This window comes from Lutra lutra, chromosome 6, assembly GCF_902655055.1.
Source record: "Lutra lutra chromosome 6, mLutLut1.2, whole genome shotgun sequence".
NCBI lineage: Eukaryota > Metazoa > Chordata > Mammalia > Carnivora > Mustelidae > Lutra > Lutra lutra.
Window position 1 is genome coordinate 60,913,785 of NC_062283.1, and position 19,209 is coordinate 60,932,993.

General features: G+C 36.6%; 1 protein-coding gene across 1 annotated transcript in view; it reads left to right on the forward strand.

Moving 5' to 3' along the window:
- The window catches only part of SUPT3H (SPT3 homolog, SAGA and STAGA complex component), a 566,769-nt gene that overhangs the window by 438,974 nt on the left and 108,586 nt on the right, over window positions 1-19,209 (forward strand). The window contains exons 9-11 of the mRNA XM_047733198.1: window positions 216-323; window positions 4,739-4,906; window positions 13,433-13,543. Of these exons, the coding sequence (XP_047589154.1) occupies window positions 216-323; window positions 4,739-4,906; window positions 13,433-13,543 (387 nt within the window). The remainder of the gene's footprint in view (window positions 1-215; window positions 324-4,738; window positions 4,907-13,432; window positions 13,544-19,209) is intronic.

Consider the following 19,209-nt stretch of genomic DNA (forward strand, 5'->3'; position numbering starts at 1 on the left):
CCTCCCCTAGACAGTCAGAATATATTGTTTATATTCATGGGAAGGTCTGCTTACCAACAAAAGCATATGCTCGTGTCCACAACACAGATTTTTACACGGGCTGTATCATCAGTAACATTTGGAATGTCTTGCTTTTAGTTTTGCCACTTCAGTGATATTGCTAATTGATTATTTCCTGTTCTGTTAACTTTATTTTTATTACTCTGATCTTCTAGTTAGTGGACCTGGCTCTTCTTGTGAGGCAGGACATGGTAACCAAGGCAGGAGACCCCTTCAGCCATGCCATTTCGGCAACGTTCATTCAGTATCACAACTCTGCTGAGGTGAGTAGCAGAAAATCTGTTTTTGATGCCTCTATGGATTTTTCTTGGGTCTGGTGTTTACATTAGTAGTTCTTTGGAAAAGGCAATGTAGGAATGTATAGCCTTCAATCAGGAGTCTTTTTTTTTTTTTAAAGATTTTATTTATTTATTTGACAGAGAGAGATCACAAGTAGGCAGAGAGGCAGGCAGAGAGAGAGGAAGGGAAGCAGGGTCCCTGCTGAGCAGAGAGCCCGATGCAGGACTCGATCCCAGGACCCTGAGATCATGACCTGAGCCGAAGGCAGCGGCTTAACCCACTGAGCCACCCAGGCGCCCTTCAATCAGGAGTCTTAACACGCTCAACATCCAAACAAATATTTCCTGAGCACCGACGATGTTCCACACCTTAACAATTCACTTAATACAGTTATTTTTTTTTTCACGTATTTCTTACCTTATTTAGTTTCCCTAGCCCTTCAGTGAAAGAGGAATAGTTGGAGAGCATGCCTCATTTCCATGGGAGGTGAAAAACTGATTCAGGCAACTGAACAGTGTTGATAATAGGTCTTTATTTCTTTGTACCTCAAAGACAAGAGAATCATTATTATTCATGTCCTAATAACTCCTGACATTTACTCATCATTTTATTTCCCAGTTATTGATCCATCTCCAAACATGGTTTAAAAAAGCATGGCTCCATTTATTCTCTGTGCCCATACTGGCCCTATCATGTGAGGGTCACATCCTTTCTGATCGCATTTATGTTACTGGGACCTCCACCAGGGGGTGGGGGGCAATAAAGTTGTCTTTCCAACTTTAAGGGATTATGCAATAACTGTGTACCACTTGTAGTATGAGCTTGTCTGTGAGCTGCATGTGCCTACAAACTAGAAATTTAGTATCACCTGTTGAATGAATTTGCTGATATTTGACTCTTTTTCCTGGCTTAAACACCAATTTCATGTAATTTCATCTAATAACTGGAGAGAAGGCTGCAAGGAGGTTAGCTTGACATCTCCATGTGTAATTGTCAGGTGAGCTTTAGATCAAGCTGGGTAAAATGTATAACCTGAAAATTTCTAAGCCCCTTTGAGAAGCTGACCAAAACTATAAATCATCTCTCATAAGCACATTCACAAATTTTGCATACAATTTCAGGATGTTGGGGTACCTGGGTGGCTCAGTGGGTTTAAGCCTCTGCCTTCGACTCATGTCATAATCCCAGGGTCCTGGGATCAAGCCCCGCATTGGGCTCTCTGCTCAATGGGGAGCCTGCTTCCCCTTCTCTCTCTGCCTACCTCTCTGCTTACTTGTGATCTCTGTCTGTCAAATAAATAAATAAATAAAATCTTTAAAAAAAAAAATTCAGGATGTTCTGAGACCCTCTGAAATCATTCTCTGGATCTAAGCAGTCTGGGATGGACCCCAAATTTAAGTACCTCTGCTCTAGGATACTTAGAAAATATATAAAGATATAAACCAATATATTTTATTTCAAGCCAAAAGTTTGACATCTTTTTGTGCTCCTTGGAGAATCAGATTGGCTTGGAACCCAAGTAGAAATTAAAATGTTTATGCCCATTAAAATCCATTTTTTTTTCCTAGAAAAGATCATACATCATTATCAGTCATCATGCTTTATAAGTCCCTAAAGCTTTACCCAGTTGATTAAACACTTTGTTTTCTTTATGTTACAAACCCAAATTACGATGTCAAAGAACACCCTTTAAAAATATCTTTGGTACATGTTCACCCTATGAATATGTGTATAAGTATGCTTTTCATTAACATCAGACAAATTTGTTGTAACATTTCTAATTGAAGAAATTTACAGTGAACATAACAAGCCTAGTTTTCCCTTAACATTCAAGGAATTGCTTGCATGGCTAGGAAAACTCTTTATTCCCCTCCTTTCTTGGTTCTCCAGGGTGGCCAAGCTGCCCTGGGCAACTGCTCAGCAACCACAGCTGCAGCTCCCAGCTCCCCAGCAGTTAAGAAAAATGGCCTGTGTGTACTGGGTTTCCCGGGCTCTCTGGGAGGCGGGACAGGAGTGTCGGAAAGCATCCCGACGAAATATGTTAGCAAAGCGGCAAGCGTTTCCCTGGCCTTCCAGACACCCTCCTCCTATGCGACTGGTGGTCAAAATGAACATTCAGAGGGACTGGAAATCTTCCTGCCCTTTACTACCTGACAAAACATGAAATGGCCACTGTAAAGTAGGATTCTTTCTAATTGACATTACAAACCAGCAACCAATGTCATGGGCCCTTTTTAAGGGCCTTACCAAATTGGGTACAAACGGGGGACTCCAAAGACTGGTGTGATCTATATTCAGGGAGATAGAACATTCTGGAAAACAAACAAGGAAATAAAGAACAAGCAAAAAGACAGACAATTCAAGATTACTTATATGCTAATTTCCAAATGAGTGGTATAGACCAGAAGCGCAGAGGTAAAAACAAGCCCCGACAGCAAAGAACTTGAGTAAGGACGCTGGCATTGAAGGAAGCCGGGACTTTGATGAGATGGTAAAAGTGGAGAGAGTGCTCCAGGCTTCAGAGGCAGCATAGGCATAGCTGTACAAAGGAGAAGCAAAACTCTGATTTAAATATTCAAGCAAAGGATTAGTTGAGGAGGAAGAGGCAGTCAGATTAGAAAATTGAGCCTTAGGCTCTTAAGGAACCTAAGGAAGAGTTGAAGATTTCTTGGCCTCTAAAGGTTGATGAGTTCAAATGTTTTAGAAGATCCAAAGGAAGGTGCTATGTACAATGGATTTGGAATCAGGAGCTCTCAAGACATGGAGCTAATACACAATACATTTTCTTTCAATGACTGTCGTTTTTGAGTGCTAAACATATGAGAAACCAAGCTAGTTAAGCTTGGGTTCTCAGATTAGCAGGTATAATATTAATTAAAGGTAATTTTTTTTTAAAGATTTATATGTTTATTTGAGAGGGAGAAGGAGTGAGAACACATGGTGGTGAGGGTGCAGATGAAAAGGGAAAGAGAGAATCCCAAGCAGACTCCACACTAGGCATGGAGCCTGACAGAGGGCTCAATCCCAGGACCCTGAGATCACTATGTGAGCCAAAACAAAGAGTCAGATGCTTAATCGACTACCATCACCCAGGCGCCCCAACTGGAGTTAATTAAAAAAAAAGTTTTTTTCTAATATATGGTTTATGCATAGGGATCGTGATCTGTAGGAATTATCTTGTTTTTTCTAAAAATAATCCATGCCAAATTTGGCTTATTTCTTCTTTTTAATAATGTTCCTAGGCAGGACAATCAAAGCAATACTTTTTTGCTTTAAAAAACATTTTATTTTAAAATAATTTTTAGATTTACAGAGCTATTGCAGAGATATTACAGAGTTCCAATATGTTCTTTATCAGCTTCCCTTAAACATGTTCACTTTTAACTTTAAATAAATAATACAGTTCCCAAAAGAACAACATACAGATATACTTTTGAAACCAATATGTGCATTTCAGCCAAATATTTTACAAAGTTTGGCATAGTTTTTTTTATAAATACAAATACATCATAGAGAAGTGTAGGCCAGCAGGTAGTATAGTTTAGTATAGTTGGTAGGATAAGGAAAATGTCGATTAATAATACCATATATGAAAAAGATTGACAGACTTTTATTGGCCTGTAAATTCCTTAGGAGCCAATATTGTGATGCTACTAATAAGAAAAAGGTGGGTTTTTTTGTCTTATTTGGTGTTTAGGCACCATCCTAGAGGATGGACATTGACACAATAGAGAATGTCCGAAGGAGAGTGATTAGAGGATGAAGAAACCTGAAAACATGTCTCATAAGAAGTGGTTGAAGGAATTTGAGGCAGCTTGACCTATAAAAGAAATGAGGCTGAGAAAGATCACAGTCCTCAAATATTTGAAGTGCATCCACATGGAGGAGAACAGACTTGTAGTCATAGCCAAAGAAACCAGGTAGAAACGAGGGCTGTTCCGAAAGAAGGAAGGAACTAGAAATGGAAGGAGCTGAAGGTATCCACAGTGACCCCCAGGCATTGAGTTGGAGTCACTACAGAAGGCTGGTCACAATGATGCAAATACTGTCTGGACGGCATCCAGTCTGCTGGAGAATGCAGAGGTGCCTTTTGAGACCTGTAAATCTGACGCGCTAACAAAACTTGCAAGTAGAAATCTCTGTATCTGACAAAATTGGCAGAAATTTTGGAGGCTGCCTCTGAGAAATCCTGATTTTATCTTAATGACAGCCAGATTAAAAATTAACGTATCTAAACCGATAGGGGTAAGATGAGGCATCATTTCTGTGGACTGGATAATGAACTGAGTTTCGATATTTGTAAGCTTCAAGAACTATTGAGTTCAGGAGATCTCGAACATAATTGAATGTTAGTAGAAGTCCCAGTCCCTTGATTTCAAAGGCACGTCTCTTTGGGCAGGGGTCTTGCATGAAGTCCTACCCAGAGTCTCCTGAGAACACACCTCCTCCCACACCGACTGCCCCCTCGTCTGGATCACAGCACTCAGGGAAAACCACATCGGGATCCCTCGGGAACGGGAGTGCTGGGCAAGACTCAACTAAAACCAAGCAAAGGAAAAGAAAAAAGGTCAGTGATAAGTTTTATCTTGTTTTGGTTTTCTTTTTTTTGTTTTCCTGGTGCAGAATGGATGAAGTTGGATGTGCTTCAGAGATATGGAAAGTCTGCTCCATTTTTCTCATAATTCAAATTTTTAGAAACAGCCAGTTTGTGCTTAACCATACTTAATGACTTCTACTCCTAACTCTTTTAACAGCTTTCTTCTGGATAAAGCAAGATACTGATTTTTTTCTAACATTTTACTATAAAAATTTTCAAACATACAAAAATAATAAGAGAATTATAGACTTAATACCATAGACCTTCCATCTAGATTCTACAGTGAACATTGTACTACATTTGCTGTATTATCTACATATTTATGTATTTACATTCATTATATCGGCACATCTAATTATTCTTTTGTCCATCTGTCAAGTCATCTTTTTTTTTTTTTTTTTTTTTTTTTGCTATGTTGCAAAGTAAGCTACAGATATTAGTACACTTCTTGGCTTAATACTTCATTATGTATAATTTTTATGTTTTTTTAAGGTAAAATGTATACACAGTGAACCATTCAGTTACCATTTGATGAGTATTGACAAGCCTATAAACCTATTGTTTTCTCAGTCCTCGAGACATAAAACATTATCATCAGTTTAGAAAGTTCCTGCTTTCTAGAGAGGCAATCATTGTCCTGATTTTTTCATCATAGATTAGTTTTTTCTGTCCTAGAAATCATATAAAGAAGATGCAGTATATACTCTTTCGAGTGAAATTTCTTTTACTCAGGATGTTTTTGAAATTTGTTTTTCAGTAGAAGTATAATTTATTCCTTTTTATGGCTGAGTAATGTGCCATTGTATGAATACCTCAACGTATTTATTCTCATTTTGGTGGACACCTAGGCTGTTTCCAGTTTTTGAGGTATTAGGAGTAAATCTGTCATGAACATTATTGTACAAGTCTTCATGGGCAAATGCCTTCATTTTTCTTAGGTAAATAGCTAGAAATGAAATTACTGAGTCATAGAGTGTATATGTGTTTGGTTTTTAAAGAAATTCTAAGACCTTCCCCCCCCCCCCCAAAAATGGATGTTTCATTTTATACTTCCACTCACTGTATGTGAGGTTCCAGTTGTTTCACATGTTCATCAACTCCTGGTGTTATCATTGTTTTTATTTTTAACCATTCTAATGGATATTTAATGGTGACTCATTACACTTTGAGTTTGTATTTCCTTGAAATTTAATGAATTTATTGACATGGATAGATATAGTTCAATTATTTTGCTGTTTGTTTTCTGCTTAGTCTATTTTTGATCCTCAGTTTGTCTTTCTTGTCTTATTTTGGATTGTTTACTATTCAAGAAATTCATTTTAATTCATCTACTCAATTCTTAGTGATACCTCTTTACATCATTTTTTCAGTGGTTATGCTAAGGATTAAATATATCCTTAAATTTTCAGTGTACTTGCAGTTACTGCACTACTTACATAAAATGTGAGACACTTACATTTGTAAGACTGATGTACTTTACTCTTGTCCTTCCTTTATGCTATAGTCATTATACATCTTACATTTTCGTATGTTATAAACCATAATATTATTTGTGTCTTAAGGAATCAAATGTATCTCAATGAAACTAAGAGAAAAAATAGACTAACTTTACCATCCCCACTGTTCTTCATTTCTCTCTCTCTCTCCCTCTCTCTGATGCGCTCTCTCTCTCTCTCTCTCTCTCTTTCTCTCTTTTTTATGCTCAGACTGCCTCTGGTATTACTTTCCTATTTTGCTCTACTAAATTTTATTTTAGGATTTGTTATGGTGCATTTTGGCTGGTAATGGTTTCTCTTAGTTTTCATATTTCTGAAAATATCCTTTTCTTTCATTTTTAGAAGATATTTTCACAGGACATAGAATTCTGGGTTGGTAGTTTTAATTTTAGTACTTTAATGATATCATTCTACTGTTTTCTGGCATCTATTGTTTTAATCATATGTCAGTAGTTTGTATTATTGTTTCTGTGTTTGTAATGTGTTATTTTTCTCTGGATGCTTTCAGGATTTTATCTTTATTTTTGCTTTTCAGCAGTTTGACCATGCTATCCACAGACATGATTTTCTTTGTATTTGTCCTACTTAGGGTTCATTGAGCTTCTTGAATATTGGTTTATGACTTTAACCGTTTGGGGGAAATATTCAACAATTACTTCTTCAGATATTTTTTTCTGCTTCATTCACTGTCTCTCCTCCACTTCAGAGACTCCAAGGCTTATTTGTTATTTACTTGGATATTGTTCCACAGGTACTTATTTAATTTCTCTTTCAATCTTTTCTCTCTGTTCTTCAGGTTGGATAAATTCTATTAATATTGCTTTATGTTCCAGACTCCTCTGTTAGCTCCAGTCTGTTTCACAACCAATAATTTTTTTCCTTTGTGATATTTTATTTTATACTTTCATAATTTCCACTTGAATTCTTTTTAGTTTTTATTTATCTGATTTTTTTATTTCTCATTTATTACAGGTTTATTTTCCTTGATCTTCTTGAGCACAGTTATAATAGCTACTTTAAAATCCTTCTTTGTGGCTCAGTCAGCTGAATGTCTGCCTTTGGCTCAGTCATGATCCTAGGGTCCCAGGATGGAGTCCATATCAGGCCCCCCACTTGGCGGGGAGTCTGTTTCTCCCTCCGACCCTCCCCCTTCTCGTGATCACTGTCTCTCTCTCTCTTTCAAATAAATAAATAAAAATCCTAAAATAAAATAAAACCCTTCTTTGATCAATTAATATGTGGATTATTTTAGTCTCCATTGAGTATAAGTCACGCTTTCTTTGAGACTTGGTTAGGCTCAGTGGAGGCCAAAATAATGCCTCCTCTTTTGGTCAGTTCTTGCATGTCTAGTAGTTTTGAATTGTATCTTGGACGTCACAGGTAATATATGGTAGAGATTTTTTGTTCTGTTCTATTCCTTTGAAGAATTGTTGGTGTTAATAGTGGTGGTGATGTGGGCATGTCTGTTAAACATGCAGTTTACTATTCTACAATCAACTCTAAATTTCAAACCCAAATTCCTCTTCATTGACAGCAGCTTAGAATCTCTCCTCAGTTCATTTAGCTTTAACTGGTTCTTGAATTCAGTACCACAGAGAGATAGATTTGGGTAAAGTTTGTATGGTGAATTTGGGGTTTTCCTTCTTTGATTTTGCCTTTTTTTGGTATTTCCTTCCTCACTTTATACCTACTGTGCATGCCCTGACCGCTGGCATATATCTCTTAGAGTCTCTAAGGCTGTGTGCCTCCTATCCTGACTGGGGCCTGCCCTTAGGCTAAAAGAGTAAAAACGGGAAACTCAAGCCACTGCCATTCTCTTCTTGTAAATATAGGCATTCCCCTTTCCAGTTTCTGCCTGGTTTTGATCAATCTCTATCACTTTCATGTTCTTGTTTTTTATAATTTGTCTAACGTGATACTTTTTATCTAAAACTCAGTTGCTACAATAAGAACCATTTGCCATTATAAGTAGTGGAACCATACCAAGATATAATTTTAAAATGATAGTAAGCACATTTAAGTTTAGCCTCATATCTGGTTTCCTCTTCCATTTACAAAACAACAGAGCTCAGTGCTTATTTACTAAGGGGAAATTTGAACTATAAGGAATTTATGCGTATTGTAAAGTAGCTTTAGAGAACGTTGGCTATAGTCCTTCAGCTTACTTAGTAACTAAAACTAGGATAACAAAGTGTTACCTAAAAGACCTCTTTGGTGGACTGAAGTTGTATGTAAGAAGTATGCAAGAAGAAGTTGTAATTAACCTGATATAATCATGCATTTGTATATAAAAATTTCAAGAATTCTCAAAGACATATAAAGAAGTATTTTTTCTCCTAAATATTTAAACATTTCTCTCCTAATCTTGTTGAAAGCTATTGCATTAATCCGTGACATCAGAATAATGTCCCACTTTAAAGCTATTAATTATTTCTCCATTCACCCCATCTTTCTACATTCAGATTCTTGCTGTGTTTTCATTTTTACTCTTTGGAAACTTCCACTATGGTGGTAACATGGTATGATTCATTCCACACAAAATAAGAAAGCCTCTATATAACAACTGTGTGTCCTAGAAGCCGAGAAATCTGATGGCTAGCCATATTCTGATCGTGTCACTATAATCTTGAGCAAGTCCTTTATCTTTACTTTCTCATCTATAAAATGGGGTGGAACTTGGAAACGTTTAGAATGGATGATACCTTACATTCCTTCCAGATTTAGTAATGTACGAATCTTTAAAATTAGTGATTCTCTTGTCTTCTCCTTAAGTACTTTTTCTAGTTTTAATTTCCTTAAAGAAAAGAGTTTTCTAGTTATATAGAACTATAGTTTTATTTATTTATTTCTTTGTTTGTTTGTTTGTTTGTTTATTTTTTAAAGATTTTATTTATTTATTTGACAGAGAGAGATCACAAGTAGACGGAGAGGCAGGCAGAGAGAGAGAGAGAGGGAAGCAGGCTCCCTGCTGAGCAGAGAGCCCGATGCGGGACTCGATCCCAGGACCCTGAGATCATGACCTGAGCCGAAGGCAGCAGCTCAACCCACTGAGCCACCCAGGTGCCCTAGAACTATAGTTTTAACAATTAACATCTCAATTAAACTTTGAAATGAGAAAATTAACTATTAAAATTAAATTAATTAAATTAAAATTAAATTTAACTGTTTAATTAAATTAAAATTAAAATTAACTATACTAAATATTGTAACCTTTGGCCAAAGAATGGCCCACCTTCATCCAAAAAGACATCCTCCATAAACATAAAACTCTGGGAAAGCTATGTGTACAACAGTGAATAGAAGGAAGTCACTTGCCTTGCCAGTCAGATTATATATCAGCCTTTGTGGTCAATGAGTAGTAAAATTATTAGTAATAGTAGTTTAACCTTTCATTTGTTCTAATCCGAGATATGTGTTACTCTGTAAGAACGAATGTTTCAAGTTTAACAAAAGATCTAGCCCACCGTTATGTGGAAAAAGTAAGTGGCAATTATCTGAGATTCCAAGTCCTTCTTAAATTTGGATTTCCCTGACAAGGGAAAAGCTGAGAAAGGACAGGATGATTTAACTTGGCAACAATTTTTTTAAAAAGTCAGGACAGGTACAGACATGTGTAAGAGATCTAGCAGCGACAGAAGTTTCAATATAGCTTCCTTGGACCACATTTGATTTACCAATTCATCTTTCCCATTCTGAGTGTGCCAACACTTTATGATATCCTTTATGTTTAAATTTTCAAAAATGAAATCTATTTGACAAAATACTGAATCCTGTTGTCTGAAGAGTGCTGAAATCTCTGCCAAAATAGACTATTTCCTTGAGCAAAGTACAGGCTGCCTGGTAAAGTTCTTCCTCAGATGTCAGGTCCTCTTCCTCTCGCCTGCATTCATACTCTGTTCTTGCTTTCTTCCACTTTATGTATGTCTCTTCGTCCAAAAGCTGATGCTCGGTACAGGAAGGTGAAGTATCTTATGGAATCCTCCATATTCCTGGATTTGAGCACCATGGCTCTACTTACCCTTGCTGGCTGATGCCAAGTAAAATGTCTCAGTAGTTTGAACTCTCAGCTGTGGTCCAAGAAAGCTCTATTGAAACTTCTGTATAAAATACTAGGGTCGCTACTAAGTTAAAATTCTCAACCTGGTATGAATTTTGGATTTGAATGGATTAAAAGTGAAGGCCTTGGTGAAGGCCTGAATGTTGGCAGAAATATGAAGAGATCAGTTGAGGTGGCAGCAACACTGGAAATACATCATTTCGGATTTAAGGGTTCCCTTCAAAGAACTCAGTGGGCAAATCAAGAAAATGTAGGAGTGTGTATGGTAACTGCATGCTATTTACAGTTACTTAATTCTAGCAAATAAACCTGAAGTTAGCAAAATAGAAAATCTAACGTTTTTCACAAAATTGGATATTTCCATTTTTATGTTAGCTTCACCTTTTTGTCAAAGAGCACGACTCAGCTATAAATTTCTAGCTTATGCTTCCTTCCATGTTCTGAAATCCTATTTGATTACCATGCCAGAGACTCTGAGAGATTTTGACCTAAATGTTCTATGGTTTTGACAAAAACCAAATTCATCGGGGAAAGTAAGGAAGAGGAGAATCTTACACTGGCCATGGAGGAAAGAAATAAAAAACAAACCTAAGTTGCAAGGATAAAGGAGATGCCATAGAGGAACTTCCCACCCAACATAATATGCAGGATACTGACCCTCTTGACACCTCTCTTCTGAATTTCCATTGGGAAACTTAACTCTAGATCCAGCTAAATATTTGCATTCATTTCCACAAATGGATAGAATGCCTCAACCATTAATGAGTCTCTAATTAGTCCTATTTATCTTTTGGGGTCAAATGAACACAGAGAAGAGCCTATGCCTTTATCAGGTACCTGATAATTGCATTTCCAACTGACACAAAGTACTTGGAATAAGAACCAAGAAAGCACTCAAAAAAAAAAAAAAAAAAAATCCTGTGTACTTTTGTATCAGTGCCAAATGAAGGGTTAAGTTAACAATTTGTGTTGTTGTGGGCATTGCAGATCTATTATTAGGGTATTGTTGGAATGAAATTGAGAAAGATATTCTAAAGTAAATTCCTATTTGACTTCTTTCAGTATCTTTGTTAAAATAATAAAAATAATCAAGATCTGCTTTGTTTTATATTTCACATCTTATTTCAGGTTCAGCTTGGATAATTAGCCAATGCTCTCATTTAATCGGAATTTTCAAATTTTATTACTAGTTATAGGAAAAGCGTGCACAAGGTACAGAAAACACATTTGAAAAGTGCAGAAGGATATACAGTGAAAAATGTCTCTTCTAATCCATGTCCTTTAAACACCCAGTTAGACTCCAAGAGATAAGGTATTCTATTCCTGATTTTTGGTATACCCTTACAAAAAATATTCTATGTTTGAATAATTATGTAGTGTTCAGCTTTTTAAAAAAATCAGTGGTAACATAGTACCACCCAGTAGGACACCTTGCATTTTTTCACACCATACATCGTAGAGATAGTTACATTGGAGTATCTATGGAACTCCCTTGTTCTTTTTGGTACTTACTATAGTTTCTGTTTCATTAAATGGATATACCATAATTTATTTTAGTGTTCTCTCATTGATGAACATTTAGTTCATCAATCCTAAGTGTGTATATACAGTGAGTTCTGCAGTGAGTGTATGTGTGTGTGTGTGTGTGTGTGTGACTCTGATAGATATATAGATATAGACCTATAGGCATATAAAATTTTATAACTGTGTAATATATCTGTAGGATAAATTCTTAGATGTGAAATTGTGTCAAAATGGTTGTACATTTTCACTTGATAAGATTTTGCCAAATTACTATCCATAAAGGTCCTATTAGTTATACTCCTACAAGGAATTATGAAATTGGTAATTGTAGTAATTATCAGAAAAACAAGTAATGATTATGTGACCATGACTGACTTCTAGAATACAGTTAGAGTTATACACACACTATTTCTTTCTCTTGATTCTGTAATGTTAATGACTGGCATCTGCCATCCATTGCAGTAGAAAGCAATTATAATTATTATCCCCATTTTACAGTTGAGGAAACCGAAGTGCAGAGATATTATATAACCTGACAGAACTGGTAACAGATAGGCTCTGGATCAGGTATTTGGGAAACCAGAGCCTGCAAGTGAGCCATGAGACTATCTTGTTCCTATTGACGTTTTAAATTTTTTTTAATTGAAATTCAATTAGCCAAGGTATAGTACACCATTAATTTTTGGTACAGTGTTGAGTGATTTATTAGTCCAGGATAACACCCAGTCTCATCATATTTAAATCGTATTACATACATTTCTTAAGCTGGTATCCATACTATCTTTGCAAATAGTCCTTTTCTTCCATGTGTCTTTTTATACTTTCAGACCTGCGTTTTACATGTGAGGCAGATTAAAATAGAAAGGTTTTGTTTTATTTTATTTTTGCCCTGAGGACACCTAGAAAATTAGAAACCAAGTTAAAATGATTGTCTGTGACAGCTCCAGTATTATAAATAAATATATAGCAATTTCATATTTTTCATTTTAAAATTGATGACCCTCAAGTTATTTCAGAAATATTCCCAACAAGCTCCCAAGAAACATTTATAATAATAAATGTTTAAGTGTTTTTTTAAAAAAAACAGCTTCCTGCAGTTCTGTCAGCAATCCCCCATGACAATTCTCATCTGCACACGAGTGGCTCTCTTCTCCTGGACCTTGACATGCGGGCCTAGGTGAAATATTGTGGGCATAAAAATTGCATTTGGTAGGTCTGCTACGAAGGGGTCACGTCAAAGTCATCTTTGATTTGTTAACGCAATCTTTTTTTAAACATTTTGTACGGCAGCAGGAACGTGCATCCTGAAGGGGGGGGGGAGAACATCCATTTTATAAAAGTTTATTTTCATATTTTACACACTGTAGTTCTGTTGTGTGTTTTTGATTTAGTAACAATTTATGTGTTTTTCTGTCACAGAGCACCGCGGCCTGTGGTGTTGAGGCTCACAGCGATGCCATCCAGCCCTGCCACATCAGAGAGGCCATTCGACGCTATGGCCACAAGATTGGCCCCCTTTCCCCATTCACAGTACGTAATAACAGAGTTATAAAAAGTTATATTTATAATCTGAAAGAATTTTGATTTTCAAGTGGTCAAATGAAGAAGCAATGGAATTGTTGAAAGCAATTTGTGGTGGCTGTAATTTTGTTGTATAAAAGTGGCATAATTCTCTTGGGAAATAAAAGTTAGTCATTTTTGTCTCTTTTTGGAAGGACGAATTTTTTTTTCTACAAAATATTATTTTCTTTCAATTACAAATTATGCTTTTTTTTTTGCTGGGGCTTATATTTTCTATTTTTCAAAGCTTAGGTTTATAAAACTTTTTTGTCAAATTATATGTCTCCAAATATTGCTAGAAGCACTTTATATTTTAAAATCAGTTAGATTGGCAATACCACTTCTATCAGATGTCCTGCTCCTAAACCTACTCTGAATTGGAAGAAGAAGAAATGATTTCGTCACTGGCTTTGAAGCAGGCTGAAATGCAGATACTCTTTCACATCTTCAGATGGTTTTAAAACTTATAATCAGGGTTTATTGTTGTTGTTGTTGTTTTAATGGAGAATTAAAGACTTTATATTTTAATAGCCTAAGGAAAGTATGTGTGTGTGTTCATGCATGTGTGTGTGTGTTTTAATTAAGTGCTCATCTTGTGGCCCTTTTTAAAAAACCTTTATTCATGTTAATAGAACTTTCTCCAAGTCTTTGTTTATGAGGCATTGGTTTGATTTTCAGAAAGTGAGGTTGGATTTAAGACTGAGTAACAGTAGAATTTATTGTCTGTTTGCTTTCTTCTTATTCCCTTCTGCTTTACTATACCAAAGCAGAGTATATACATATAACAATATGTATGTATATATACATACATGCATACGTAAATGTAACAGAGTGTATGTTTTCTTCTGAGAGAGAAATTTTCTCCTGGATTTTACTGTGACCTGTTGATAGAAATCATGATTTCTTCTTCATTAGATCATCTGTTTTTCCCATTTTTTAAAGGGAATGCTTTCTTTCCATTCTTTATTGTCATTAGTTAATTGTGTGGATTCTCATTGTTATAGCAAGCATGTATCAGAAGCCTTTTATGTATGTCTTCAGAAGCTTTTTGTAATGATAAGTATTATTTTCACTTTTGTTTAGTATTTAGAATCTGTCTTCTATCTTATGAGAACATGATTTCAATACTGCTGATGAAAGCACTATATCCTTCTGTATGCATGTTTTTAGATGATCACAATTGAAAGGGCAGAATGAAATCAAGCATCTCTTGTTTTATTTTTTTCTCCATGATAGGTGAGACTACTTTTAGTGATGAGTCAAAAGAAAGATGAAATTTACAAAATAGAAGATGATTGATAGAATTTAAAAACAGCTGTCTTCTGACAAAGGATTAAACATATCAAGTCCACATTTAAGAGCCAACTAATAATAATAACTAAAAGGTTGAGGCATTGGAGTGGAGAGAGAAGGAAAAAAAGGTAGTGTTGATAATAATGTAGAAGTAGAGAGTATCAAGGGAAAGCTGGTGTTTTGAGAAAAAAACCTAAAATGGTAACTAAAATAATGGATAAAATTGTGTAACAGAACATGTATCTAATATAAGGAGAAAATCTTCCATTCATAAAGTCTTTGGTATTTCCTCAAAAGGAGGTGGTGGTGGCTTCTTCATTCTTCCACATTTTTTATACTTAACTACACTGGACGGATCACTTAACCATCTTGGTTGATGCCATTGTGTGTGTGTGTGTGTGTGTGTGTGTACACGTACTCATTCCCTCATGTCTAACTGGTACCCTGTTACCCATGCAAGGTTGCTTTGCTAATCTAAAATTGTGGCATATGGTCAGAAAATGTACTTTAAACTAGTTCAGATACAACTTAAGCTAATTTTTATCTAATAAGCATATAACCAATATGATTTTTAAGTTAATGATACAGTTTTTAAATGCTTAATTTAAATAGATCTGGAAAAATAGAACTACTACCAGAACACAGCAAGTGGTAAAAAAAAAAATCATCAGAGAGGGGCACCTGCATGTTTATCATCCCCTGGAAAGGACCCAGCTTGAGAGGTCTGCTTCATTACCTTGGGCCGTACTAATTTGTCCAGGCTGCAGGACTGAATGTGCTTTCTCTACTTTATATCATGATTAATATGATCAGGGAAATACAGTTTCATGGTATACATTACAGTACATAAATCTGCCCTTTATTTTTATTGAAGTATCGTTGACACACATAAGCTTAAGGCGTACAGCATAGTGATTCCACCTCCCTGTATATCACGCTCTGCTCACCACAAGTGTAGCTACCATCTGTCACCGTGTGACACTATTATAATATCATTGACTATATTCCTCATGGTGTACCACTCATAAATCTGCCTTTTAAATTAGTTAAAAATTCACTTTAAACTGGGAGAGATTTTATCATACCTAGACTGTGTATCTGTATCTGCCATGGCTCCCACATACCTTCACTTTCTCAAAGGAGTTGCTTCTGATGTTGGGGGATGCTGATGTCCCATTCCCTGATGCCCATTCCCAGAGATAATACTTCATGCTGCACTAGGGACTCTTTGCTACCTGGGCTTTGAGCTGCAGCTTGTAAGAAGAGAGGAGGCATGTTGACTGCCTCTATAGTAACCCTAGGTTGAGACCTAAATTTTCATACAGCAAGGCTGAGCTCAGGTACCTCCAGCATAACACCTCCTGTGTAAACTCATGAACAACTCATTTATGTATACGAAACATAGAGATTGTCTGTGCTCCTTGTCATTCCAAATGTGAAGTGCTTGTCTGGTGTAGATATATATGTGATATCTAATTTAGAATATCCAAACTTGATTCGGATGTAGGAATTCCCAGTAATTGGAAATTGATTTAGAGAATTAAAGTAACAACCAATAGGTTACACAGAAATTTAATTCCAATTTCAACAAAAGAGCGTTAAAAATCTGTTTTTAGTGAGTCATCATCCTGTCTTCCACCATATTATGACTATTGATATAATTTTGTACAAAATCCCAACTTGATCAATTTCAAAACTGCAGTTCACTGCATAAAGAATTATGAGTTCTTCACCTTGGTTATTAGTTGGAATGATAGAAGAAAAGAATGATTGAAGCCCTGTTAGGTGGAGGGGAGGAAGAAGAGGTGCTGGCACGGAGAGGAAAGGGACGGAGAGCCAAAACAGCCTGGCTGTGAGGATGTGCGTGTGGTGGAGACACTTGTAAACCACCATCTCCACTCACCCCGTTAGAGCAGTACTGTGTTTAGCTTATTGGTTTTAGTTGGTGATTGCTTTCTTTTTTTTTTAATTAATTAATTTTTTTACTAACATATAATGTTTGTTTCGGGGGTAAAGGTCTGTGCTTCATCAGTCTTCCACAATTCACAGTGCTAATGACTGCTTTCTTTTCCCTTTTCTCATTCATTCTCAATCCTATGCAGAAGATCAGAGAAAATATCATACCTAAAGGACTGAAATAATTTTTCTGACATTAAGCTATTAATTAGACTAACTGATGGAACCAAGGTTAAAACTCCCAGCTCCAGAATCTGCTCCCTCAATACATTTTTCCAGCTGTCCCCACCCCAATATACCTGACTTTCTGTGCACACATAGTAAAGAACGGTTTTAAAAACTAATCTTACTTTTTGCCTATTTTTCCTATGACTCTGAAAACCACGTCCGAAAGTGTGATTTGTAGTCGTTACTTTACAGTATGTATGCATCCTCAGATGCCCTAAGTGACTTTGATGCTCGTCATCTTACGTTGTCCTTGCACTCAGAGTAGCTGGTATTTACAGAAGTTATATCGTGTGGTGATTGGCTGCTGATCCTAGAGCTGAATGACCATGGTTTAGATCCCACCTCTCTCACCTGCTAGCTAAGTAGCATTAAGGAAGTTTCTTAAGCTCTCTATGGTTCAGTTTCATCTGTAAAATAGATGTAATAATAGAACATATGATAGAATTTAAGGAGTACTGTGAACTTGATGTGCGATAAGCTCTTTTTGCTTGTTTTTGTTTCAAACTTTTATTTAAATTCTAGTTAGTTAACACATAGTGTAATACTGGTTTTAGGAATAGAATTTAGTGATATATCACTTACATACAACACCCAGTGCTCATCCCAACAAGTGCCCTCCTTAATTCCCATCACCCACGTAACCCATCACCCATTTAACCTATCCCCCCGCCCTCCAGCAGCCCTGTTTGTTCTCTATCATTAACAGTCTATTTCCTGGTTTGCCTCTCCTTTTCTTCCTCCCCCACCCCCGCCATGTTCATCTGTTTTGTTTCTTAAATTCTATCCGTGAGTGGAATTACATGATAATTGTCCTATTTGTCTTTCTCTGACTGACTTGGTTCACTTAGGATAATACACTCTAGTGCTATGCAAGTTGTTGCAAATTGTCAGATTCTGAGGGGTTTTGATGGCTTCATAATACTCCATTGTGTGTGTGTGTGTGTGTGTGTGTGTGTGTGTGTGTGTACCACATCTTTATCCATTTATCAGTTGATGAATATTTGGGCTTTTTTCATAATTTGGCTGTTACTGGTGATGTAAACATCACGGTGCATGTGTCCGTTGGAATCAGTATTTTTGTATTTTGGGTAAATACCTAGTAGTGCAACTGCTGTGTCATAGGGTAGCTCAATTTTTAACTTTTTGAGGAATCTCCGTAATGTTTTCCAGAGTGGCTGCACCAGTTTGCATTCCCACCATCAGTGTAAGAAGGTTCCTCTTTCTCTTCATCCTTGCCAACATCTGCTGTTTCCTGTGGTGTTGATTTTAGCCATTCTGACCTGTATGAGGTAGTATCTCATTGAGGTTTTGATTTGTATTTCCCTAATGATGAGTGATGTTGAGCATCTTTTCATGTGTCTGTTGGCCATCTGGATATCTTCTTTGGAAAAATGTCTGTTCATGTCTTCTGCCCATTTCTTACCTGGATAATATGTTTTTTGGGTGACATGTGGTAAGCTCTTAATAAATTATACTAATAATAGTGGAAATATGGGGCGCCTGGGTGGCTCAGTGGGTTAAGCCGCTGCCTTCGGCTCAGGTCATGATCTCAGGGTCCTGGGATCGAGTCCCGCATTGGGCTCTCTGCTCAGCAGGAAGCCTGCTTCCCTCTCTCTCTCTCTCTCTGCCTGCCTCTCCGTCTACTTGTGATCTCTCTCTGTCAAATAAATAAATAAAATCTTTAAAAAAAAGAATAGTGGAAATAGTAGTGGTAGTAGTAGTAGTAGTAGTAGCTGTAGTATATTTTCTGAAAGGTCTGAAATAGGAATACAAACAGACTGAAATAGAAACCACTCCCCCCACCACCCAGTCACACAAACACACACACAAAAACACAGAGGCTACACTTCGTGATGCCAGAAGAAACCAAAACTTGAGGGGCGCCTGGGTGGCTCAGTGGGTTTAAGCCTCTGCCTTCGGCTCAGGTCATGATCCCAGGGTCCTGGGATTGAGCCCCGCATTGGGCTATCTGCTCAGCAGGGAGCCTGCTTCCTCCTCTCTCTCTGCCTGCTTCTCTGCATACTTGTGATCTGTCTGTCAAATAAATAAATAAAATCTTTAAAAAAAAAAAAAGAAACCGAAACTTGAGAAGTCAAACTATCACTCTTCGCAGATGATATGATACTATATGTGGAAAACCCAAAAGACTCCACTCCAAA